This window comes from Neovison vison, chromosome 2, assembly GCF_020171115.1.
Source record: "Neovison vison isolate M4711 chromosome 2, ASM_NN_V1, whole genome shotgun sequence".
In the NCBI taxonomy this organism is placed as follows: Eukaryota; Metazoa; Chordata; class Mammalia; order Carnivora; family Mustelidae; genus Neogale; species Neogale vison.
This window is the reverse complement of record NC_058092.1, coordinates 104062208-104084592: the sequence shown is the minus strand read 5'-3', so window position 1 is coordinate 104084592 and position 22385 is coordinate 104062208. Positions and strand designations below refer to the sequence as shown.

General features: G+C 39.0%; 1 protein-coding gene across 21 annotated transcripts in view; it reads right to left on the bottom strand.

Annotated features, from left to right (window-relative positions):
- LOC122900399 (myomegalin-like) overlaps positions 1-22385 on the bottom strand; it is a 179894-nt gene that overhangs the window by 69457 nt on the left and 88052 nt on the right. For 9 of the 21 annotated variants that reach the window (XM_044239026.1, XM_044239027.1, XM_044239028.1 and 6 more), the window contains exons 1-6: positions 9824-11301; positions 3255-3386; positions 2017-2136; positions 1707-1799; positions 1354-1566; positions 326-484 (exon numbers count right to left, since the gene is read on the bottom strand). In XM_044239026.1, the coding sequence (XP_044094961.1) occupies positions 326-484; positions 1354-1566; positions 1707-1799; positions 2017-2136; positions 3255-3386; positions 9824-10948 (1842 nt within the window). In that variant the 5' untranslated portion in view covers positions 10949-11301. Of the gene's footprint in view, positions 1-325; positions 485-1353; positions 1567-1706; positions 1800-2016; positions 2137-3254; positions 3387-9823; positions 11302-22385 lie in introns of those variants that run through there. The other 12 variants (XM_044239034.1, XM_044239033.1, XM_044239045.1 and 9 more) reach the window with 4 other exon arrangements.

Below are 22385 nucleotides of genomic sequence, written 5' to 3'. Positions count from 1 at the left end.
CCTCATCTACTAGACTGAGAACAATGGTCACACCTCTGTCTTCCCAGCACTAGCATAGTATCTGGTTCACAGAGGTGTTCAATAACTACTTCCTGAATATTGCTTAGGTCTTTTAGGTCTATATTTATTATCTCGTACACTTGCTGGTTAGCATTGTGGTTCGTGAATCGTACTTTCTATTTATTTTGAATCCTCCTGGTTCCCACCTCTCAATGCTCTACATTTAACAGGTACTCAACACAGGTGAACTAATCTGAGATCATGTGAATGGAACTTTCAGAGTTCTATGACCCCCGTTTCAGTTAAAATCATTACGTAGACTCACCTGAAGCAGCTGCTCTTTGTGACTCAGACTGTGGTTTAGGTGTTGAATGTGTTGCTCATGGGTTCTAATCTCATTGTATTTTTCAGTCTCCAGGGTACGAAGCTGTTGGCTCTTACTCTGCAATTCTCCTTGGAGCTGCTGCAAGGCTTTTCGTAATTCCTGAATTAAACAGATTCCCTTTTTCAAACTATCTAAAATTTTCACATGGTTAATAGGGAGGCCTTAAAACTTTTAAGGCATACAGAATAAAATAAATATAAAATAGCAGAAAAGTTCCATTCTTACAATTACTCTAGAAATATTATACACGAATCAAATAGGACATGGGAAATTATGGGAACTGTGAATGATAGGAAGATGTAAATTTCATATTATATAGTTCAATACTTACTCTCTAGTTTAAAAATGATAGCTCTATATAACTACTAAGCAGAACCCTATTCCACTGTAACCTTGGATAAGCTCAAGAATAGAGTATTTCTATCATCCACTTACATCTTAAAAAAAAAAAAAACTGATAGCATATGCTCTAACCTAACAAGATAAAGGAACCAATTAAGAATGTTTTATTTTTTTTTTAAAGATGCAGCTAATTTTGCATGCCATTCCTCTGACCTTGTTTGTTGTTCCCCACTATTCTATCTTGCTAAATTTTACCACTCTTCAAGAATAACCCCAGATAGCTCCTCCTTCATGAAGCTTTCCCTCTTCCTCAGCACTTCCTATATATTCCTGTAGGGCCAAAATACAGCTCCTTTACCTCATTTCAGTATTTACACAAAAATTCTGTTTATGTGACTGTCTCATAATAAATACAGGTAACTTCACAGGAAAGAGCTTGTGATATTGACTCTTGTTATTTCCAGAACACAGCCCAGTGTCTGGCACACGGTATGAGGGCAATATACGTACTGAATTCTTCGATTAAGCCAGTGACTCAACAAAGGATTCAACTCAAACCGTACTGATAAGAAGTTATTATCAGGGCAAAGTCAGCATCTCGGACCACAAAATGACTGCCAATTTACCTGGTTATGTTTCCAAGATGCCTCTTTCTGCTGTTCTCTTTCATGGGCGGCGGCCTCTATAAATTGCACACATCGTTTGGCATCAGCCAGTTGGCGTTCTTTTTGACGCACTGCCCTCTGGAGTTTCTGTATTTCCAGCTGGCTATAGAATAAAGCACTCTGAAGATCAAGCAGAGCCACCTGTTGCTGGGCTGGGGAAGTACCCTCTGAGTTCTGAAAAAAGAGGAAAAATCATCCTCACAAGGAGGGCAAGCACCGAGCCGCTGAGAAGACCAATCAAATCAAAACCGTGACCGAACACAGCACTTTCTCAACTGCAGTCTTGCCTCCCGTCCTATATGACCCTCACGTACATGAAGTTGTCCAAGCTGGCTTTGGTGCAGCATTTCTCGAAGCTTTGCCATCGTGTCGTTTTGACCTTCAATCACCTGGTACAACTCCTCGGTCTGAAGATGAGACAGGGAGTACCAGCCATATTAGTAAACTAAAAATAAATTCCATGATCTCACCTGTACATATTTTAGAAATACCAATTTAGATTACACTACGGTTTTTCTAGGCTCACATCTGTTAGTCTGATGATCTGTTTCGACAAAAATACAGATTACCTACTTTGATGGAACAAAAAATTTCTTCACAGATCCCTGATTGCCCAATATTTACCTCATTTTCCCTGCTTTTCAGAGTTTCCTTGAGGCTTTGAATTGTACCATCCTGCTTCTGAGATGACTCCTGAGCAGACTTGAGTTCACAGCTCATTTCATTCAGTTTCTCTTGAAGAATCTGATTTCAGCAAAGAAAAAGTTTGTTAGGTCAACTTCTTTTAATTTCAAATGCAACCAGAAAGTCTTTCCTCAAGTCTAGGTTTCCCCACATGTAGTAACCATTAAACCTTAAATCATCCATTAAGGCAAAGTAGAAGGAAAATGAAATACTTCCTTCAATATTCAATTGCTTCAATTCTCATGTACTGCGCTTTCTCTATAATGGGCAGCTATACACTTGTCCACACGAGTCACTGTGGATTCTTTTTCTCTCTCTCTTTTTTTTTTTTTTTTGAGAAAGCGGGGGTGGGGGGGGATGGTAGGGGCAGGGAGAGAATCTTAAGCAGGCTACTACCCAGCACAGAGCCCATCACGGGGCTCGATCTCATGACCTAGAGATCATGACTTCAGCTGAAATCAAGAGTTGGACACTTAACCCTTAACTCTTTGTTAAAAAGATCCCTCACCATAGGTCCTTTAAACAAAGCCCAAGGAGTTCTGCTATCTAGGACAGGATGGAACACTACAAGGGTACAACAGACCAGAAGCTCAGCATTCAAATTGCAGGCACTGATTAAAATTTCCTCCTAAGCAAATGCCTCTTTGGGCTCTAAGGGGTAAGAAGTTAAGCTAAAATCAAAAGCATAAACCTCCTGTCTTGGTGCCTTATACAGGTAAAGACCACATTCAAGTTTTAATTACAGATCTAAAAGGCACCAGAAATTCTGATCTGTGCAGAGCAGGCTAAAATCTTGATGAGAGCTAAAGGAAAGAACTACACTTTTAGGGACATATGAGTGGCTCAGATGTTAAGCATCTGCCTTCAGCTCAGGTCATGATCCCAGAATCCTGGGATCCAAGTCCCTCATCAGGCTCCCTATTCAGCGGGGAGCCTGCTTCTCCCTCTCCGGCTCCCCTGTGCATGTGTTCCTTCTCTTGCTATCTCTGTCACAAATAAATAAAATCTTAAAAAAAAAAAAAAAAGAACTACACTTTTAATTGAAAGTATTCCTCAGAGCAACGGGAATACACAGTACCCACCTCCCAAGTCCCACTCAGAGAGGTTAACATCCTCAGCTAGAGCCAGTCACACCCTCAGGAAGACCTGTCATCTCCAAGAGACTGGACTAATCATACCTTGTTGGTGGCCTCTGTTTGCTGGATTTTTTCCTGGAGTTCTGCCAAGTGGGAATCAGATACAGACTGCTGAGTTATAATGGTCTCATCTGAATTCAGCTTTTGTTGTTTGAGTAACTCTTCAGTCCCGGGCTAGGAAGAAGCAGCAAGACAAGTAAGTTGAGTTAAATGTAGCCAACAACAAATTTTATCTTCAAATGTCTCTAGCGTCCTTTGGCAGAGACTTAGAAAACCAAAGTTTTTGCATGGCTTATCAGTACGAATTCGTAAAGACAGTCCTAAGCAAATAATTTAGAGTTTAAAGAGAAAAGAGGATTGAAAAAAGAAAACGCTTTAGATAACCAAATACACACTTTATGCTATTTCTAATCAGGGAATTCAATAATTAAATCTCTACGATCCCTAAGAGCTAGAAAAAGTATAGTTCAACTATGCCTGTTCACATTATTAGAAAATGGGCAGATTTTGAACATGGACTATGCGTAATAATGTTTTATCACTACTATATTTCCTAAATTTGGTAATTATATTGTAGTTATATAAGAGATATTCTTGTTTTTAGGAAATATATGCTTATTTAGTATAAAGACTCATTAATATCTGCAGATGGTCTAGGAGTAAAGAAAATAATATGTCTATATAGACAGTGGGAGTGGAACAGCAAATGTAGCAAAATATTTGTAACTGGTGAATCTGGATAAATGTTAGCATATGTGAATGTGGGAGTTCTTTGTATTTCTCTCATGACCTCTCTACAAATTAAAACTGATTTTGATATAAAAATTAAAAATAAATTAAAAACAAATTTCAAAATCCATGATGGTCTGGGAAAGGGGTATGTTTCACAGGAATATCAATTCATCAAAGAGATTCAGGAGAAAAAAACACATATTATTTATATAATATAACAATGAATCAGGCTTAGATAAACCTAATGAACTGAACCTAATATTCATTATAAATGTACTAAAATAAAACCATAGGAATTCACTATGACATGAAAATCCATCTTCTTTCTCCTTGACCCTTCCTACTCACCCCTGACACCAACTCCAGTTAGGAAAAATTTAAATCCATTAGAAAGAAGAAAAGGGCAACTACTGTTCATTTTCCCTTTCCTTCACACTTCCAAACCCTTAACACCACCTTCTAGACAGTGGGGTTAGAGCTTACCTTAAATCCCTTCCTTCCAGCAACTAACTGAAAGTACAGATTTCAGGGGAAAAAAAAAAAAAGTTTTTTATTCTTCCAATGCTATTTATCAATTTTTTAAAACATCTGTTAAGTATCATAATATTCAAAGCACTGTGGGAGCTGGGAGTGAGGAACAATATAATAAAGGAATAAGGAAATACATAAAATACCAGATAGTGACACACCCTATGTTGTAAAACTGAGAAGCATTATAGCATAGTAAAGTTACTCTAAGTTGGTTGACCAGTTAGTTACTTTAAACTGGTTAAATGGAGACCTGCAGGAAAGAAAGCCAATCCTGCAGAACAATCTAGGCAGAAGGAAAAGCTAATGAAAAAGGTTTACAGTGGCTATGAGCCCGGGACAGAAAGGTCTATGCGGTTAGAGTAGCACTTCCCCATAGAAATACAATGTGAGCCATGTATGTAATTTAAAATTTTGTAGTAACTTCATTGACTAAAGTAAAAAATAAATAGATGAACTCAATTTCAATAAAATATTCTATCTGAGCCAATGTATTATATCCAAAGAATTATCACAGACAGGTAGTCAATAGAAAAATTACCAACAAAGTATTTTACTTTCTTTCATACTCAATCTCTGAAACTCATGGTGTCCTTTATACACAGCATATCTCAATTCAAACTAGCACATCTCAAGGGCTCAATAGCCCTGTGCGGCTGGTGGCTACCTTGCTGGCTAGCCCAGGGCTAAGGCAGACTAAGCACAGGGGTGAGGAAGCCAGGGGCTAGGCCAAACAGAGCTTCTACAGTGGGGTTAATGAAGCTGGAATTCATTCTCACTGAAATTAGAAAAGGAATGCAGTTGTATTTATATTTTTAAAAGGCCCTATAGCCGTGGTGATTGGACTGGGGAAAGCCAGTAGGAACAGGAAGACCACACAGGCGACTGCTTCAGTAGCATAAGTGAAAGAGAATAGTGGCTGGGATGATAGTGGTAGGAATGGAGTGGGAGAGAAATAGATCTATTTGGATATTTGTTGTTGGGGGGGTTACAGGGAATCTTGCCCTGAAGCACTGTGAATTATGTCACACCGTGGGAGCGGTAACTGTATGAACAGATATTCAAAACAATTGTAACTGATAAATAATTTTATCCTTGATTTAATGATAAAACACTCTACAAAACTCTGTTTCTCAGTTCCTCAATGTAAAACACCTTTCCAGTGATGTCTATTATAAATATTTTTCATAACAAGCAGAATTCAAGAAAATAGCTGCAGGTTTAAAATGGCAGGGAATAAATACTCACTTTACTTTTTTTAAAGATTTTATTTCTGTATGTATTTGAGAGAGAGAGGGCACAGAGGTAGAGTGGGAGGGAGAAGGAGACACCCCACCAAGCACAGAGCCCAATGCAGGGTTCAATTCCAGGACTCCAAGACCATGACCTGAGCTGAAGGCAGACACCCAACCTACTGAGCCACCCAGGCTCCCCGATTCACTTTAAACCAAAGAATCTCAGAGCTGTGAAGGAAACTTTATAAACTAACCATCTGGAATAATCCCGTCATAGCATTGGAAGAAACGGAGACTTAGAATAAGGAAGGTCCCAAACTACACAGGAAATCAGGAAAAGAGTCCTGTTAAACCAGATGCACTAAAGCTGGGAATGTGTAGTATTCAATATTTCAATCTCCATATAAACCCATTGCCTACCATAATGCCTGGAATATTGTAGGGACCAAAAGTTTCTGTTTAATAAGAGAACAAGAACAAAAACCAATAAAAACGTCCTAATGTCCAGTCTATAGTGCTCTAATCCTTCAGTGGCTCTTTAGAAATAAGACCAGATAGATATTTAACAAGGACATTTTAACAGCAACTTTAAACCCAAAAATTGCCACAGAATAGTACGTGATGAATCTGATTTAATCTGAACCCATCTTGACATTAAAATCACAGGAAACTTCTAATTCGGTAAATGTGATGTACTGACCTAAAGGCTGGAAGATGTTTGCTCTGTCTTTATTTATAACACTTAATTATTGAACATCTCAGAAAAATGTCCTTTCAGATAGCAGTCTGCCAAAAGACCACTTAACAAAGTTCCCTGAGTTAATAGCTCAGAGTGAATTCTTGAGAAGTATCAAGTACATAAACCAATCATCTCTAAGACAATTTTATAAAACCTGAAATCAGTAATACGCAATTTGGCTGAATAAGTGCTAATTTCCAGACTACAGGTTAATAAAATCATGTTACAATACTAATGTAATTTTAAATTAGACTCTGACTCTTTTAGGACAAAAAGAGTCAATAGAAAATAAACTGACTAAAATAAAACCATAGGAATTCACTATGACATGAAAATCCATCTTCTTTCTCCTTGACCCTTCCTACTCACCCCTGACACCAACTCCAGTTAGGAGTTTTTCTCCACACTTAATTAAAAATAGGACAAAAAGCTTTCCAGTATCAGAAAGGAGAATTGCTTCCAGGCCTGATACTGCATAAGATGAGACCTTTAGGCTAAAAAGGCAGTTATTTAGATCTTCTGTATTAACAGCATTTTCCTTGGCACTTCCTAGTCCTCATAAGAGCAAGTCTTAGATCTGGAACTGCTGTGGTTTTCTATCCTATTGTTTTAAAAACAGGAAATACAAAAGAGTTATCAACTAGCATAAAATTAAAGGCCTAATCTTTGAGCGGCACCTAATGCCTACACCTTCCAAAGGGCCTATCTAGATTAAGTAGCTAAACTATGAGAGGAATAAATTTCCCATAGCTACACAGGGCCAGACCCTAGTGTTGCAAGGCTCAGAGCAAAAATCTGCTCTGTGAATTTAGATGGAATAGAAAATTGCACATGAGCCAGAGCTGATTTGATGTTTACTAATCAACCACACCCCTGCTATCACTTTTCTAGTTCAGGGCCACACAATAAAGAAGTAAATTACCAGCTAGAATAAGGCTTCAACAGCTTTCTTTAGATATTTAAACTACCTTGGGTTTTCAAGCATAAATTCTGTAGAAGGCAAATAAGTCAATTTGCATAATTCCAGAAAATCAGTAAGCAGGAATACTGCATTGTTGTTGTTTTTCCTTAATATAAGAAGAGAAAGAAATGCAGCAATCAGAAGGAACTCTGATGATGATATTTAATAGTATATAGAATGGGTACGTGGAGGATTAAACAAAGGAATCAAAATGACCTTCCAGAATAATCTTCCTCTTTAGGATGGGAGCTTTTCTTTGTTTTTGTAGCTGAACTTAATTAAAGAAAATGTTTTTTCTTTCATGGTTTTTTTCTTTCTATAAACTAAAAACAGAAATACCAAAATTAATTCACATTTATTTCTACTCTTTTCACATTTGTTCAGAGAAATAGACAAAAACCAGTCTGCCTTTGTCCCAGTTGGCTGGGGTTCAGACATACAGCACAACAGGCGTTAAGGAGCTTAAAAGTCAACCAGACATAAAACAACAGATCAGGGGCCCCCAATACAAATTTTATTTCCAAACACTCTGAGTCCAATTTAATTTATTTATCCCCCACATCCTTAATTATTGAAGAAAATGGCATAGCAATTAAATGCCATTATTCATATTCTCAATGCTCTGTTTTCATTATTCTACAAACAGTAAAAAGATTGTAAGCCAAGTGACAGCAGAAAGATCACACACTAAAGTTCTAAAGGTCTATTTTTTTCCAGTGTCCAAATGTAATGAAGCAAAGGGACTTGACCTAAAGGCAGAGTTATTATAGTTTAAATGTGCTCATTAGGATGGCAATTTTCTTCACTGATTCCCTAAAGAATCTCCTTGGAATCCTTAGGTTGCAGAAAGAAGGTTCTTTATTTAAAATAAGTATTATTTAATTCAATATATATCAGGAAATGTGATTTCATATACAGAATAAAAAAGTTTTGGCTGAGAATGGTTAAGAATCTTTGGCTCTTTCTGAGTCATTTAAATCATGAGCTTTCCTTACCTCTAAATTGAAACCCTTCATGAGACGGCATTTAAAATCCTTCCCAGTCCTCAAACTTGTTGAACCCAGGCACCAAATGACAGTATTTTTAATTAAGTGTGGAGAAAAACAAAAACAAAAACAAACTCTTGTTTTGCCTGTAATTTCCTAATTTTCTTTACCTTTTTACAATATTGTCCATATTGGGGCGGGGGGGGGCACTTATCTGCCATCTACACTGTCCAGACTACCTATAGATCCTAATATGAAAACACCATGTTTAATTTGTGACATATACCATAAGACTCAAATTCAACTGTGATGCTCCACTGAAAGAAAAGGAAGCAAAAGAAAAGACGTATGGAGCATTAAGCCTTCTAAACATTCTATTCACATTTTAAACTTTTTGTTATTTCTCCTTTTTCTTAACACTTCAAATGTGTTTCTGACAACTTTATGTAAATTTAAAACTATTTCTCCAACCTTTCTGCTAAATTCTAATAATCTGTATCAAGTAGAAGATGCCAGATGTTTCACAAAGTTAATTGAACTCAGCACTCACTGTTGCTGCAGAAACAAAATAGCATCTGCAGGTTCCTGTATGTAGCTGAATTTAAAAGGTTGGTATGAAATCAACTGGGCAGAAATGAATAGCTCAAATTAAGATTAACTGCCATCTTCTAGTCACTAAGAAATTCAAGAGTATAATGGATGAAACTCCTATCACCCAATAACAGAGGCAACCTTTCTTAATATCAAACATCCTCTTAACAGAGCTCTGTAGGCAAACTGGCTGTGAACAGTTTTTGTCTTAGTGTTTAAAATGATGACACTTGAATTCCCAGTTTCTTTTATGAACAAGTCATCATTAGTCCTCAAATGACTTACTACAATATTGCTCAGATAGTACAATACTTTGATAAATAGGTTTTCCCCAAACCTCTGCCCTATGCCCTAATCATTTGGAGACACACCTTTGGGATGAAAACACATGATGCTCTAGGGAGAACTAACTAGAGAACTACCTCACGGAATGTGAGAAAACATCTGCAAATCTAAAAATGAAAACAAAGCCAAAAAAGGAGGTGGGGGACAAAAGAGGAGATAAGAGGAAAGAGTTCTAGTGCCAGATACAAGATTAAATGTTTTCTAATAGGGTAAAAGTCAATTAAAAATCTCTTCTTGCCCAAAAAATTCTGTTGTTTTGGTCATTAGCAGGAAGGCCAATAGATAATGTTACAAGAAGGGCTGTGAAAAGTCAATTATTTGAGTGTGAATCACGTTTACTAAAATGAGACACAAGCAGAAGTGCAGGAAAAATGGGCTCAACGATATTAGTTTCCTCAGGTATAGAATTTTAACTTTGACCTATACAGAAATCATGTGAAGCCTGCAGCCAGCTAACTATAATCAGAAAGACACTATGTAGCCATTTTGTATACCTGGACCCGAAGTGGCAAATAATCTTCACAGAGATCATCCCACAGCTCCTGGAGGTCTGAAAGCTCCAAGGGATAACTCACAGGTGACTTGTAAAGGGGTTTCAAAGACCGGTTAAGGAAACCGGAACTAACTCCATCTGTCATGATATGGCCAGGCCTGCTTCCAGGTGGGCTGGATTTCACTGGAATAGGAAGCCTGCTCCCTCGGGGACTCTGGATAGGCTTATAATCAAGACCTTTAATCACATTAAGAGCTAGCTCCAGCTTGTGGTTACACATAGGCTGTGGAGTCTGTTCATCTGAACAACAGTCACACTTTGCAAGTTCCTTTGCACTTCTCTCCGTTTCCTCATCCTTTTGTTGTGGAGGACTAGCCTGGACACTTGCATCCAAAGATTCCACAGAGGATCCCGGTGTCCCTTCCTCCATGCTTTCTCCATCTGGGGGTACCTTTGTACTTGGTAAATCCGGTGGCCCGACCTCAGACAATGCCGGTTCTTCGGTGCAAATGCTGGTGGACCACCTAGAAGAAGGACCACACGAGATACTTCTGGCCACCTTTCGAGGCACCTTACAAATGGCTTCATAGTCAGAATCAGCAACCCGCAAAGCTGCACAACCACGGCATCTCCTGGGTCGGTTTCCAGGACCTTCCGAAGCATGGCAGCTGTGTAGCTCCTGAATCTGATCCTCATTTTCTACCCAACACTCAAACCCTGAATAGGCGAAGTCTTCCTGGAGCAGTGCAGAGTATCGTACATCGGGTAAGCCGGAAATGTCAACCGTCCCATTCCCCGCCTTGGTTTCCGTGCCAGAGTCATCGTTATTCTTACGATACATGCTAGCAATGCAGAACTTGAGGCGGTCCTTCTCCAGCAGCAGCTTTTGCAAACGCTCGATAGAAAGAGCTTCGATCCGGGCAATAACGGTATCGAACCTATAGATCCGATCAAGCATGAAAGCACACTTGCTGCAAGCAAATTCGGCTTTGCCATCGCGGGCGACATCCTTGCCCAGGACGTGCGAAAGCAGAACCTGGAGGTTGAGCTTAGATGCCGTGTGGAAGATCCAGCGCCGCTGGTTTCCACACAGCTCCCGGGCACAGATCCTGCAAATCTCCTTCATCTTCTCCCCTAGCGATTGCCGAGCTTCCCTGAGGCGGCTGCTGCTTGGTGTTCAGTCACTGGCTCTTGGCTGCGCTCCGTCTCCCGCCTCGGAGGCCTCCGGCCAGCATGGCAGAGTCCGGTGGGTCCCCACTCTGCCGGGGCTCACCTCCGCCACCCGCGAGCTGGTTCTGGGTACCAGAGTGGGCAGCCCCGCCCCTCAGGAAGGGGGCGGGAATAGAAACGCCTTAGGGGGACGCTGAGTGACAGCAGCGCAGGCCACGCTCGCAACCTGCCATGTCCCCTCCAGCTGTCTCTCCCACTAGCCGCCGCTTCCCCAACGTCCTCCCTTTTAGCAAGCTGAGTTCGCGGTACACTATCACCAGCCCGCGGCTGACGCAAAGACTCGAAGATCAAGGATCAGATTTCAAGATGGCGCCAGCGGCTCGGCGCCTGCGGCCAGAGGCGGGTTCCTCTGGGAGCTGTAGTCCAGTGGGCCGCTCCCCGCTTTGCGCATGCGCGGCGGCGAGTGCCCACCCGCTCGTCCTAAAACGAGTAGCGGCTCCTGGCAGTGGACTCGAGACCTGGCCCGCTGTGGGTACCGGCGGACAGCAGGACGAGCGCTGGCCACTGCCAGACTGCTTTCATCTGCTAAGATTTCACCTGACGAATGCACCAGTTCCCTCGTGGTTCCTCCCGCCCGCCCTAACGGGATGACCCAAGGATCTGCGTGGGGAGGAGAAAGTTGAATCCCCTCCCCGTCTCTCCACGGTAGTGCCACGTACTCTGGATGGAGCAGTTTGGCAGCGCCACTAGGTACCGCTGCGCGCCGCCTCCCTCCCGCCTGCAGCCCCACCTCTTCTCCCTACCAGGCCGGTGCCGGGATTAAAAGGCCCTGGGGCTGTAGCTGCGGGCGGGTAAGCAGGGTTAATAAATCAGAGGTGGTGGTACCGCGGGTTTTAGAAGGGTGCTTCAAACCTCTCCCTCGACAACTGGGATTATCTAGAGGACAAGTTTTTCTCTTCCTTGCAGTGTTGGGGTGGGCGTGCGTTCAGCAATTGCTAGACGATTTGCCCTTTTTTAAATAAAAGAAATCAAGAGAGGCACAAACCAGTCACCTGAGAAAGAGTATGGCAAATACCACGAGGTTGCTGCTAGTTAACCAATATTTTTAAAATAAGAGAAAATGGGCTTTTTCAAGAATGTAAACACCTGAGAGTAGATTACCATCACCAAATTCTCTTTCAGGTTCAGGTGGACTGCAGTCCCTATTTTGGGAGTGGGAGAGTACACAAACTTTAGAACAAAAGACCTAGCTTCTTTGAGCAAGAGTAGAGGGTCGGGGGTACTGATGTCTGCAGAACCAGGCCTGGACATTTCAGTGACTTCAGTTAGTACCCTGTCTTATTCAACAATATACAGTTGTCACCCCGCCGCTAGGTATAGAACTTGGAATGCACACAAACTGGGGGGAAGCAGGAGCTCTGAGTAGGAGGAATCCAGGTGTCAACTTCGATTTATAATAAAGAATTCCCTTCTTGGCTTGAGTGGCATGCAGACACGGGACAGGAAGGAAAAGAGCCCCAGCAAATACCTGGAGTCTCCCAGAGCAGGACATTTCCTGGTTACAAAGATGTTAAATTTTACTGGCTTGTCCTTGGAAGAGGTTAAGGCCAGTAACAGTCTTAAGTATCTGAACCTCATCTCTAGGACAGAGCCCACACTCCTCTAAGCAGGAAGACATTAAAATGCCTTCAATAAGAATTCAGAATAAACCAAAAAATTCCTAGGGAGAATTAAATGATTTAGAAGTGTTTTAACAGTGTTTGACTCACTGAATAATAGCTTATACTGTTATTTCAATATTATAATGGGAATATTTTAAGATAATATTAAAACTTTTTTTTAAAGATTTTATTTATTTGACACAGAGAGATCACAAGCAGGCAGAGAGAGAGAAACAGGCTCCCCGCCAAGCAGAGAGCCGGACGCGGGATTCTATCACAGGACCCCAAGATCACGACCTGAGTGGAAGGCAGAGGCTTAACCCACTGGGCCACCCAGGTGCCCCAGATAATATTAAAACTTTATGGAGCTCTACACACTTAAGACTGTATTGTTCTCTTACTTAATCACCAAAACAAAATCTTGGTAGCTCCAATGTGAGAGAAGAACAGTCCTTTGATCTTTGGGTTTGGGAGGCTACAGAACTTTGCATATGTTATTTCACCTAAATATTCATGTTCTGGCAGTGAAACCAAGAATGTAAAATAGACTTCCAAGTAAAACTCATTACAGCTCCATTTTTGCCTGCCTCTAGGTATATGAACTTCAAAGTCATAAGAAAGTAAACAATCATCTTTGAAATCTGTAGGGATCTATAGAGAGGCAAGGAGTTTCTGGACTCACCTACCAACAGACTGCCTGTCAGGACTATACCCTGCTGTACCCTGTCTGAAGTATAGTATAAAGTTTAGTATAAAGAGCTAAAAGAACTCAAAGTTCCAGAAAAGTGCAAATTGAGACATTAACCAAGTCCTCATCCTCAACTATCAATACAAGTCACATTTTCTTGCTGGGGAAAAGGCTAATGAAACAAAGTGCTTTTCAGGAGCAAATTAAATAATACTTTGTAGTATTCTCTATTCCTTATTAAGATTTTGCATCTAATTAATAGTCTCTAAACTTTAATGACAGTATATAGGTAGCTTGGTGTAGAAGTGCAAATCAGTAAAAATGGAGAAAAGGTAGTTTATCATTGAAGAATAGGTTTGCTAGATATAAGTAAAGATCAATATACAGAGAGAACTACATGTATCTGGGCTTCCAAGAACTGATAGGAATAAATCACTCAACAATCAAAGAAAATTTGAAGATAGCACTCTATTCACTCCTAGGAAATATATTTAAAAAACATTATTTTGAAGTGGATAGTAAACTATTATAGTACTAGAACTGGTCCTAATACGATTATTTGGTATTATAGAATTTCATTCCAACTAACTGTCATCCCAACTAAAAGATCACTGGTGTATAGATAACAAAACTGGAACATAAAAATTAAAAAATAAAACTTATAGGGATGCCTGAATGGCTCAGTTGGTTAAGTATCTGACCGGCTCAGGTCATGATCTCAGGGTCCTGAGATTGAGCCATACTTGGTTCCCTGCTCAGTGGGGAGCCTGCTTCCCCTCTCTCTCTTCCTCTGCCCCCTCCCTTGCTCTTACACACACTTTCTCTCCCTAAAATAAATAAATAAAACTTTTGAAAGAAAAAAGAACACACCTTAGAAAAATCAGGTGATAATGAATTCAGAACTTCATGGTCCTTATCAATATCACCTTGGTCAAGATTTTGTATTTAGTTAATACTGGCTACCTATGGGGAGGGGAGTAAAATTGGGGGTTGAATAGAAACATTTACCTTTTTTTATATACTATGTGTCATCTGAATTTTTGGAAATAAATGTGTATTCATGTATCTTAATTTATTTTTAAAAATTAGAAAATATTCAATAATTAAAACTAAGACTTGTGGGGCGCCTGGGTGGCTCAGTGGGTTAAGGCCTCTGCCTCCGGCTCGGGTCATGATCTCAGGGTCCTGGGATCAAGCCCCGCATCGGGCTCTCTGCTTGGCAGGGAGCCTGCTTCCTTTCCTCTTTCTCTGCCTGCCTCTCTGCCTACTTGTGATCTCTGTCAAATAAATAGATAAACTCTTAAAAAAAAAAAAAAGAAAACTAAGACTTGTGCCTATTTAACACACTAATCAGAGTCAAAGTGGTAACATTTGAACCTAAAGTGGAATATATATGATAACTACATGTGTTATATATGTGGACAACTTATATAAACAGATTCAGAGGGGATATACAAGTTAGTAAATAGTGATTATGTCTGGAGAGTGGAATTATGAATACTTATTTTCTTCTTCATTTATGTTCTATAATTTTCTATACTAAGCATGAATTGCTTTTGTGATAAGATAAAAATTGTTACTAAGAAATAGGTAAAATAAACACATTTTGATATATTTGTACAATACTAATTGGCAGTAAAAAAACAAACAAACAAACAAACAAAACTGACACCCACAACATGAATGAATCCCAAAAGCATGTTAAGTGAAACAAGCTGTACACAAGTCAGTACATTCCGTGTGATTCCTTCTAATTTATGTTTAACAACAAGAAAAATTGAATCCATGGTGACAGAAGTACAGAAAGTGGTTATGAGAGATGAGATAGTGTAAGAATTGATTGCAGAGGAACACAAAGGAATTTTCTGGGGTGATGAAAATGTTCTATGTATTGTTTTGAGTGATGGGTATATGGATGTGTACAGTTCTCAAAGTTCATTGAACTGAATGCTTAGATCTGTAGATTTTATGTTAGAATAGTTCAATAAAGAGTAACAAAGAGGAAATAAATATAAACTATGTATTACCCCAAAACTTTTAATCTGAGAGGTTTTTTTGTGGGGGGGGGTTAGGAAGTAACCCCCACTTTATCTTAAGAATAGCTTTGAAAATTGGAAAGATAAAATATGGCCTAGAAAAAGTTCTGTAAAATTCCCGACTGCAGATTCAAAACTTTATATTTCCTAACCACAGGAGCTTTGAAAAACATTTTATTTTATTTTATTTATTTATTTGACAGACAGAGATCACAAGTAGGCAGAGAGACAGGCTGAGACAGAGAGAGGAAGCAGGCTCCCCACCGAGCAGAGAGCCCAATGCATTGCGGGGCTCTATCCCAGGACCCTGAGATCATGACCTGAGCCGAAGGCAAAGGCTTTAACCCACTGAACCACCCAGGTGCCCCTGAAAAACATTTTATATGCATATGCACACCACACATACATGATTGAAGCAAGGCATGCTGATAAAGTAAGACTTGGGGCTTCTGAGATGATTTAGAATAGGGTAATTACTTCTAAGACTTACCAAAGTTACATATTAAAGGAAAATTCGACTAAGAACAGGTTTCATATTATAAGCTGTTATGAATTAAATTGTTAATTTTATATATCAGCAGTTTGCCCTCAAAATGTATTGATAAACCCATTCACAGCACTTATTAGCTATATGTGCTAGTTAAATCATTTATATCTGGCCCTTAATTTTCTCATCTACAAAGTAAACATGTTGAATTTAAACAGTAGTTTTCAACCTTTACCAGGCATCAGAATCCCCGGGAGGGCTTGATAAAACAGATTGCTGGGACCTACCTCCTGGAGTTTCTGATTCAGGTCCTCTGGGGTGGAGCCCAAGAATTTGCATTCCTAACAAATTCCTAGATCATGCTGATGCTGCTGTCTGGGCAATCACACTTCGAAAACCATTGAATTAGAGCTGTCCTAAACTATTCTGAAAAATCTCAGTCAAAAGATTAAAGATTAAAAGTACTGCAGATAAACAGAAAAACCCTTCAGTGAAGAACTACTTACAGATTGTTGAATTTAGAGAACTATATTCTCATTTGAATCAAAATTCCTAAGTAGTGTTATGTTAAAGACATTTTGCACTATCTCTATTTTGACCTCTAGATTTTGGGGCCTGGGAAGTATCTCTTAGAACCAAAGCCACTTTTGTAACCACTATCTTGTAGTGCTCCTAAGACCTAATTCTGGGCTGGCAAGGCGTTTCCAAGAGAATTAGAGATGGAAAATCCCCACGTCCCGAACAGTTGTGTTAGGTTTCACTGCCCTAGTTATGACATTGGAAATAGCTGTTCTAATTACTAAAAACTATGCCAAAAATGAAAAAAAAAAAAAGTGATTTTGGCAGAGAAGCTAAAACAGATGAGGAAATGCAAGAATATCAAAGTAAAGCCAGTTAGGCTTTATGGAAACACAAGCATATGCATGACTCCCCTGTGATGGCTGGAAATTTTTAAGAAGCCAGAAGCAATCATGCTTTGCATTAATTAATAACACAGCATTTTGAAAGACTTGTTTAAAACCAGGAGATTACCAGTTTAGCTGCAGATTGCCATGTGATGACCACATCAGCAGAATCCATCTTAAAATAGTAAAGAGTCTTTCAAGTAAAGTTGCTAAATACCAGTAGCTGCTTAAGTGAATTTTATACTTTTATTTTTTTTAAGATTTATTTATTTCAGAGAGAGAGAGAGTGGGGTGAGGAGCAGAGAGAGAGGGAGACAAACAGACTCCCCCACTGAATGGGACTCCATGACCCCATCCACCCCAGGACCCAAGATCATGACCTGAGCGGAAAGCCAGACTCCAAAGCTCAACTGACTGAGCCACCCAGGCACCCCAAGTGAATTTTAAAGCACATGTAAGTCAATCAACCAAGGAGCAAGAATTTGCACGAATTCAGTATGTCATTTCTCTGTCTTTAGTGAACTTTTAGTTTAGTTGAAGGGAGAAAATATGCATGCTAAAATTAGTACAATTGATTGGTAAGTGAAATGGTACTGATGAAGTCAGTATGAGTGCAGAAAAAATTGAGAAATAGTTGAAAGGGCAAGAGTGACACTTGAGATGGGTCTTAGGATGATGGAAACAAAGAAAGGGACTCCATTAAAAGAAAAGGGCATCATCAATACTCTTAGAAGTGGGTTAGATACAGTGCTAGCCTGTAGGTAAAGGCAGATGTTGGGGATTTTGAGGAGCATCTGAATGGCCTGGTTCATCCTACTTTATAAAACCTATCCTCTATAATTGCTCATTCAGAGAATACATACGGAGAGCCAACTGTAAGCCAGATGCTATGCTGTGGTGCTATGGAAGTTTTGGCAACTAGAATTTAATATTCAGAAAAGACAAAAGATTTTGGACTTAATGTTATGAACTTGAACAAAGAATGGCATGGTGAAAACTTCACCTTGGAAAGATTAGCCAGAGAACAGGATGAACTGGAATTTCAGGGAAAGACTTTGGAATGGTTATAAGAAAACCTGCTAAAAAGTCATTGTAGTTATTCATATGTGGGGTAATAAAAAAAAAGTCTGTGGGAATGCAAGTTAATGCAGCCACTCTAGAAAACAATATGGAGATTCCTCAATAAGTTGAAAATAGAGCTACCCTGTGACCCAGCTATTGCACTATTGGCTATTTACCCCAAAGATACAAATGTAATGATCCGAAGAGGCAACTGCACCCCAATGTTCATAGCAGCAATGTCCACAATAGCCAAACTATGGAAAGAGTCCAGATGTCCATCAATAGATGAATGGGTAAAGAAGATGTGTATATATACATATATATATACACACACATACATACATACACACACACATATATACACACAATGGAATATTACGCAGCTATCAAAAAATGAACTCTTGCCATTTGCAATGATGTGGATGGAACTAGAAGGTATTACACTAAGTGAAATAAGTCAGAGAAAGATAATATATGATCTCACTAATATGTGGAATTTAAGAAATAATGCAGAGGATCATAGAAGAAGAGAGGAAAAAATGAAACAAGATGAAACAGAGAGGGAGACAAACCATAAGAAACTCTTAATCAAAGGGAACAAACTGAGGGTTGCTGAAGGGGTGGGGGTATAGGGATGAGGTAACTGGGTGACGGACATTGGGGAAGGTATGTGTTGTAATGACCACTGGGTATTTTATAAGACTGATGAATCACCTGTACCCCTGAAACAAATAATACACTATATGTTAAATATTTGAATTTAAGTTAAAAAAATTAGTCTTGTGTATAAATAGAAAGTGGTAAATATGAGAATTATTTTGAAGGAATGAACAGCAGGACTTGACAACACTATAGAGGATGAAGGAAAAGGATTAAAGATGAAGATTAGAAAAAAAAAAGATGAAGATTAGGTTTTTGGTCTCAAAGACTGGTAGAAAACATGGTCTAAATGAGCAGAAATGTGAGAGTTGAGTCCATCTACAAAAAGACAATGAAAAATTTGATCAGGAACATGCTGAGTTTAGGTGACTGAGAAAACTAAGTGGAAAAAAAAAAACCAAGTGAGACTCTTCTACAATCAAAGCACAGGTGAGATGGGGACAGAGTTTCAAGAATGAGAGAGACGGTTAACATTTGTCAAAAGCTAGGGAGAGATTAGCAGGAAAGAGAAGGTCAGGCATATCACTTTCTGTAACTGTAACTTATAAACTTGTGACTTGTAAATTTTAGAGTTGTTACCTTTAACTCCTCAGAATCCTTCCCTATCAAGTTAAACACTAAATTTGGGATTTTTTTCTCTGAACATCTCTAGCATGTTCAGAAATGTTGCTTCACATTTTCACTACATTTCTATTTCAGGTTCTTGAAACCTAAAACCTGAACCATGTCACTAGGCTTAGAAGCTTACCCTCTAATCATCCTCCATACTATTTCCAGAATATTTATAGTAAAGATTCATCATTATCCACTATAGGATGAAGTCCAAAACTTCATCAGCATGGCATTTCAATCTCTCTACAGCAAGATCCTAATCTACTTTTCAACTACATCTCATCTTTCAACTACATACTCCTTCCCTAATCCTATGGCGTGATGACAGGATATTAAACTGCTTTATTAACTGTATGCCCCACCTTCCTCTTTTATAATCTGATGGTCAGGCCCTTAACTTGGAAATTTTTGCAGAGCAAAGAGCAGAAGCTGAAGTCAAATGCATTTCCTGACTTTAATAAAAATTCTAAACCAAGTGAGAAGATTAAGCCAGATGTCCCAGTGGGGAAGAGGAGAAAGGGTCTTTGAGGTCAACAGAAAAGGAGGGGGTTAGATTTCACTCATTTCAGAAAGAGACTGGGGATCAGAGAATAACAGGGAGCCACCTCCATTCCATATTAGTGCTGCAGAGAAGCAGCAGGACCTGGGGTGAGAAGGCAGTGGGTGACTTGGAGAGGCTGGACTCTATATCATGGGGTTCTGGCTTCATAAAAGACTCTAATAAAGCAAGCTGTTAGAGTTGGCAGAACCATGCTTGTTGGGGAAGGGTACTTCCAGGGCAGACCAATGGTAAGAGTAATCCCTTGATTCTTTGGCACCTGATAAAAACCTTCACTTTCATGTAACTGAGAGAATAGGGAGGAATATATGTACCAAATGGATGATTTTGAACTTCCTGCTAGCCTGATTAAGATAAGGACTCAGGGTAACATTCAATCGATTGAAAGAAAGTGAAGAAATGTGGTATTTCCTGCACAACTGAATTTGTGAACTAAGAGTCATACCCACTTCGAACTTTTGGTAGGTGTTCACTAAGGCGCAGTCCTAGACCTTTTTACCTATTTTTATTTTCTTTCCATATCATCTTATCCTTTCCCATCTTTATACCAGTAACTTTCCATTTATATCTTTATCCCAGAATTTCCTCTGAGCTCAAATCTGAAATAGCCAACTACCTATTCATATCTGCATATGATAGGTCAGAGACATCTCAAAATTACCATCTTCCAGGGCACCTGGGTGGCTCAGTTGTTAAGCATCTGCCTTTGGCCCAGGTCATGACCCCAGCATCCTGGGACTGAGCCCCATATCAGGCTCCCTGCTCATCAGGGAACCCGCTTCTCCCTTTCCAGCTCCCCTGTGCTTGTGTTACCTCTCTCGCTGTCATAAATAAATAAAATCTTAAAAAAAAAAAATTTACCATCTTCCTTACCTATAATACCCCACACTCATTCTCCCTAATTCTCTGGTAGGGGTCAGCAAACTATGAACTGTGGACTAAATTTCTCCCCGACCTATTTTTGTAAATAAAGTTTTATTGGAACATCCATGCCAACTCATTTATGTATTGTGTATGGCTATGTTTGTGCTACAGTGGCAGAAACCTTATGGCCTGCAAGGTCTAAATTATTTGCCATCTGTCCTTTTACAGAAACAGTTGGCTAATCCCTGCTCTTTGTTTTCTTCAAAGTACTTATTATAATTTGCAATTAGTTATTTGTTTGATCACTTGGCTATTTATCTTCCTTATTAGATACAAGCTCCTTAAGGGGAAAGGCTCTTGCCTTTCTTCTTTTAAGTATTTTTAAAGTATTTATTATTGAAATATAGTTGACATGTAATAGTCTATTAGTTCCAGGTACATAACATAATGAGTCAACAATTCTATACATTATTCAATGTTCACAATATGTACAGTCACCATCTGTCACCATACGATTATTATAGTATTATCGACTATATTCCCTACGCCAAACTTTTCATCTCTGTGACTTACTTATTTTATAACTGGAAATTTGTACTTCAAAATCCCTTTCACCTACTTTGCCCTCCCCTCACCACCCTTATTTGGCAACCACCAGTTTGTTCTCTGTATTTATGAGTCTGTTTGTTTTGTTTTGTTTTGTTTTTGAGATTCCACATATATACAAAATAATATGGTATTTGTCTTTCTCTGTCTGACTTATTTCATGCAGTATAAAATGCTCTAGGTCCACCATGTTGTTGCATGACAAGATTTCACTCCTATTATGGCTGAGTAATATTCCATTGTATATATATACTGCATTCTCTTTACCCATTCATCTATCAATGGACCCAAGCGCTGCTTCCACATCTGGCCTAGTGTAAATAATGCTACCATAAATAAAGAAGTGATTTATCTTTTCAAATTAGTGTTTTTGTTTTCTTTGGATAAATACCCAGTAACGGAATTACTGGGTCATATGATGATTTTTTTTTAATAAAATGTTTTTTTAATTAACATATAATGTATTATTGGTCCCAGGGGTACAGGTCTGTGAATCATCAGGCTTACACACTTCACAGCACTCACCATAGCACATACCTCCCCAATGTTCATAACCCAAGGTAATTCTATTTTTAATTTTTCAAGGAACCTCCAAACTGTTTTCCACAAGGGCTGCCAGCTTGCATCCCTACCAGCAGTGCACAAGGGTTCCTTTATTTCCAAATTCTTACTCACCAACCCTTGTTATTTCTTGTGTTTTTGATTTTAGACATTCTAACAAATGTGAAGTGATATCTGATTGTGGTTTTGATTTGCATTTTCCTGATGATCAGTGATATAGAGCATCTTTTCATGTGTCTATTGGCCATCTGTCTATCTTCTTTGGAAAATCTCTATTCGGGTCTTCTGCCCATTTTTTAAAATTGGATTATTTGGGGGGTTTGGTGTTAAGTTGTATACTATCTTCATATATTTTAGATATTAACCCCTTATTAAATATATTATTTGCAAGTATCTTTGCCCCTTCAGTTGGTTGATATTTTTATTTTGTTGATGGTTTCTTTTGTTATGCAAAAGCTTTCTATTTTGGTATAGTCCCAATAGTTTAATTTTCCTTTTCTTTTCCCTTGAGTAAGAAGACATATCTAGGAAAATATTTCTACGACCAATGTCAAAGAGATAACTGCCTATGTTTTCTTCTAGGATTTTTATGGTTTCAGGTCTCACATGTCAGTCTTTAATCCAGTTTGTGTTTATTTTTGTGTATGGTGTAACGAAGTGGTTCAGTTTCATTCTTTTACATATAGCTATCC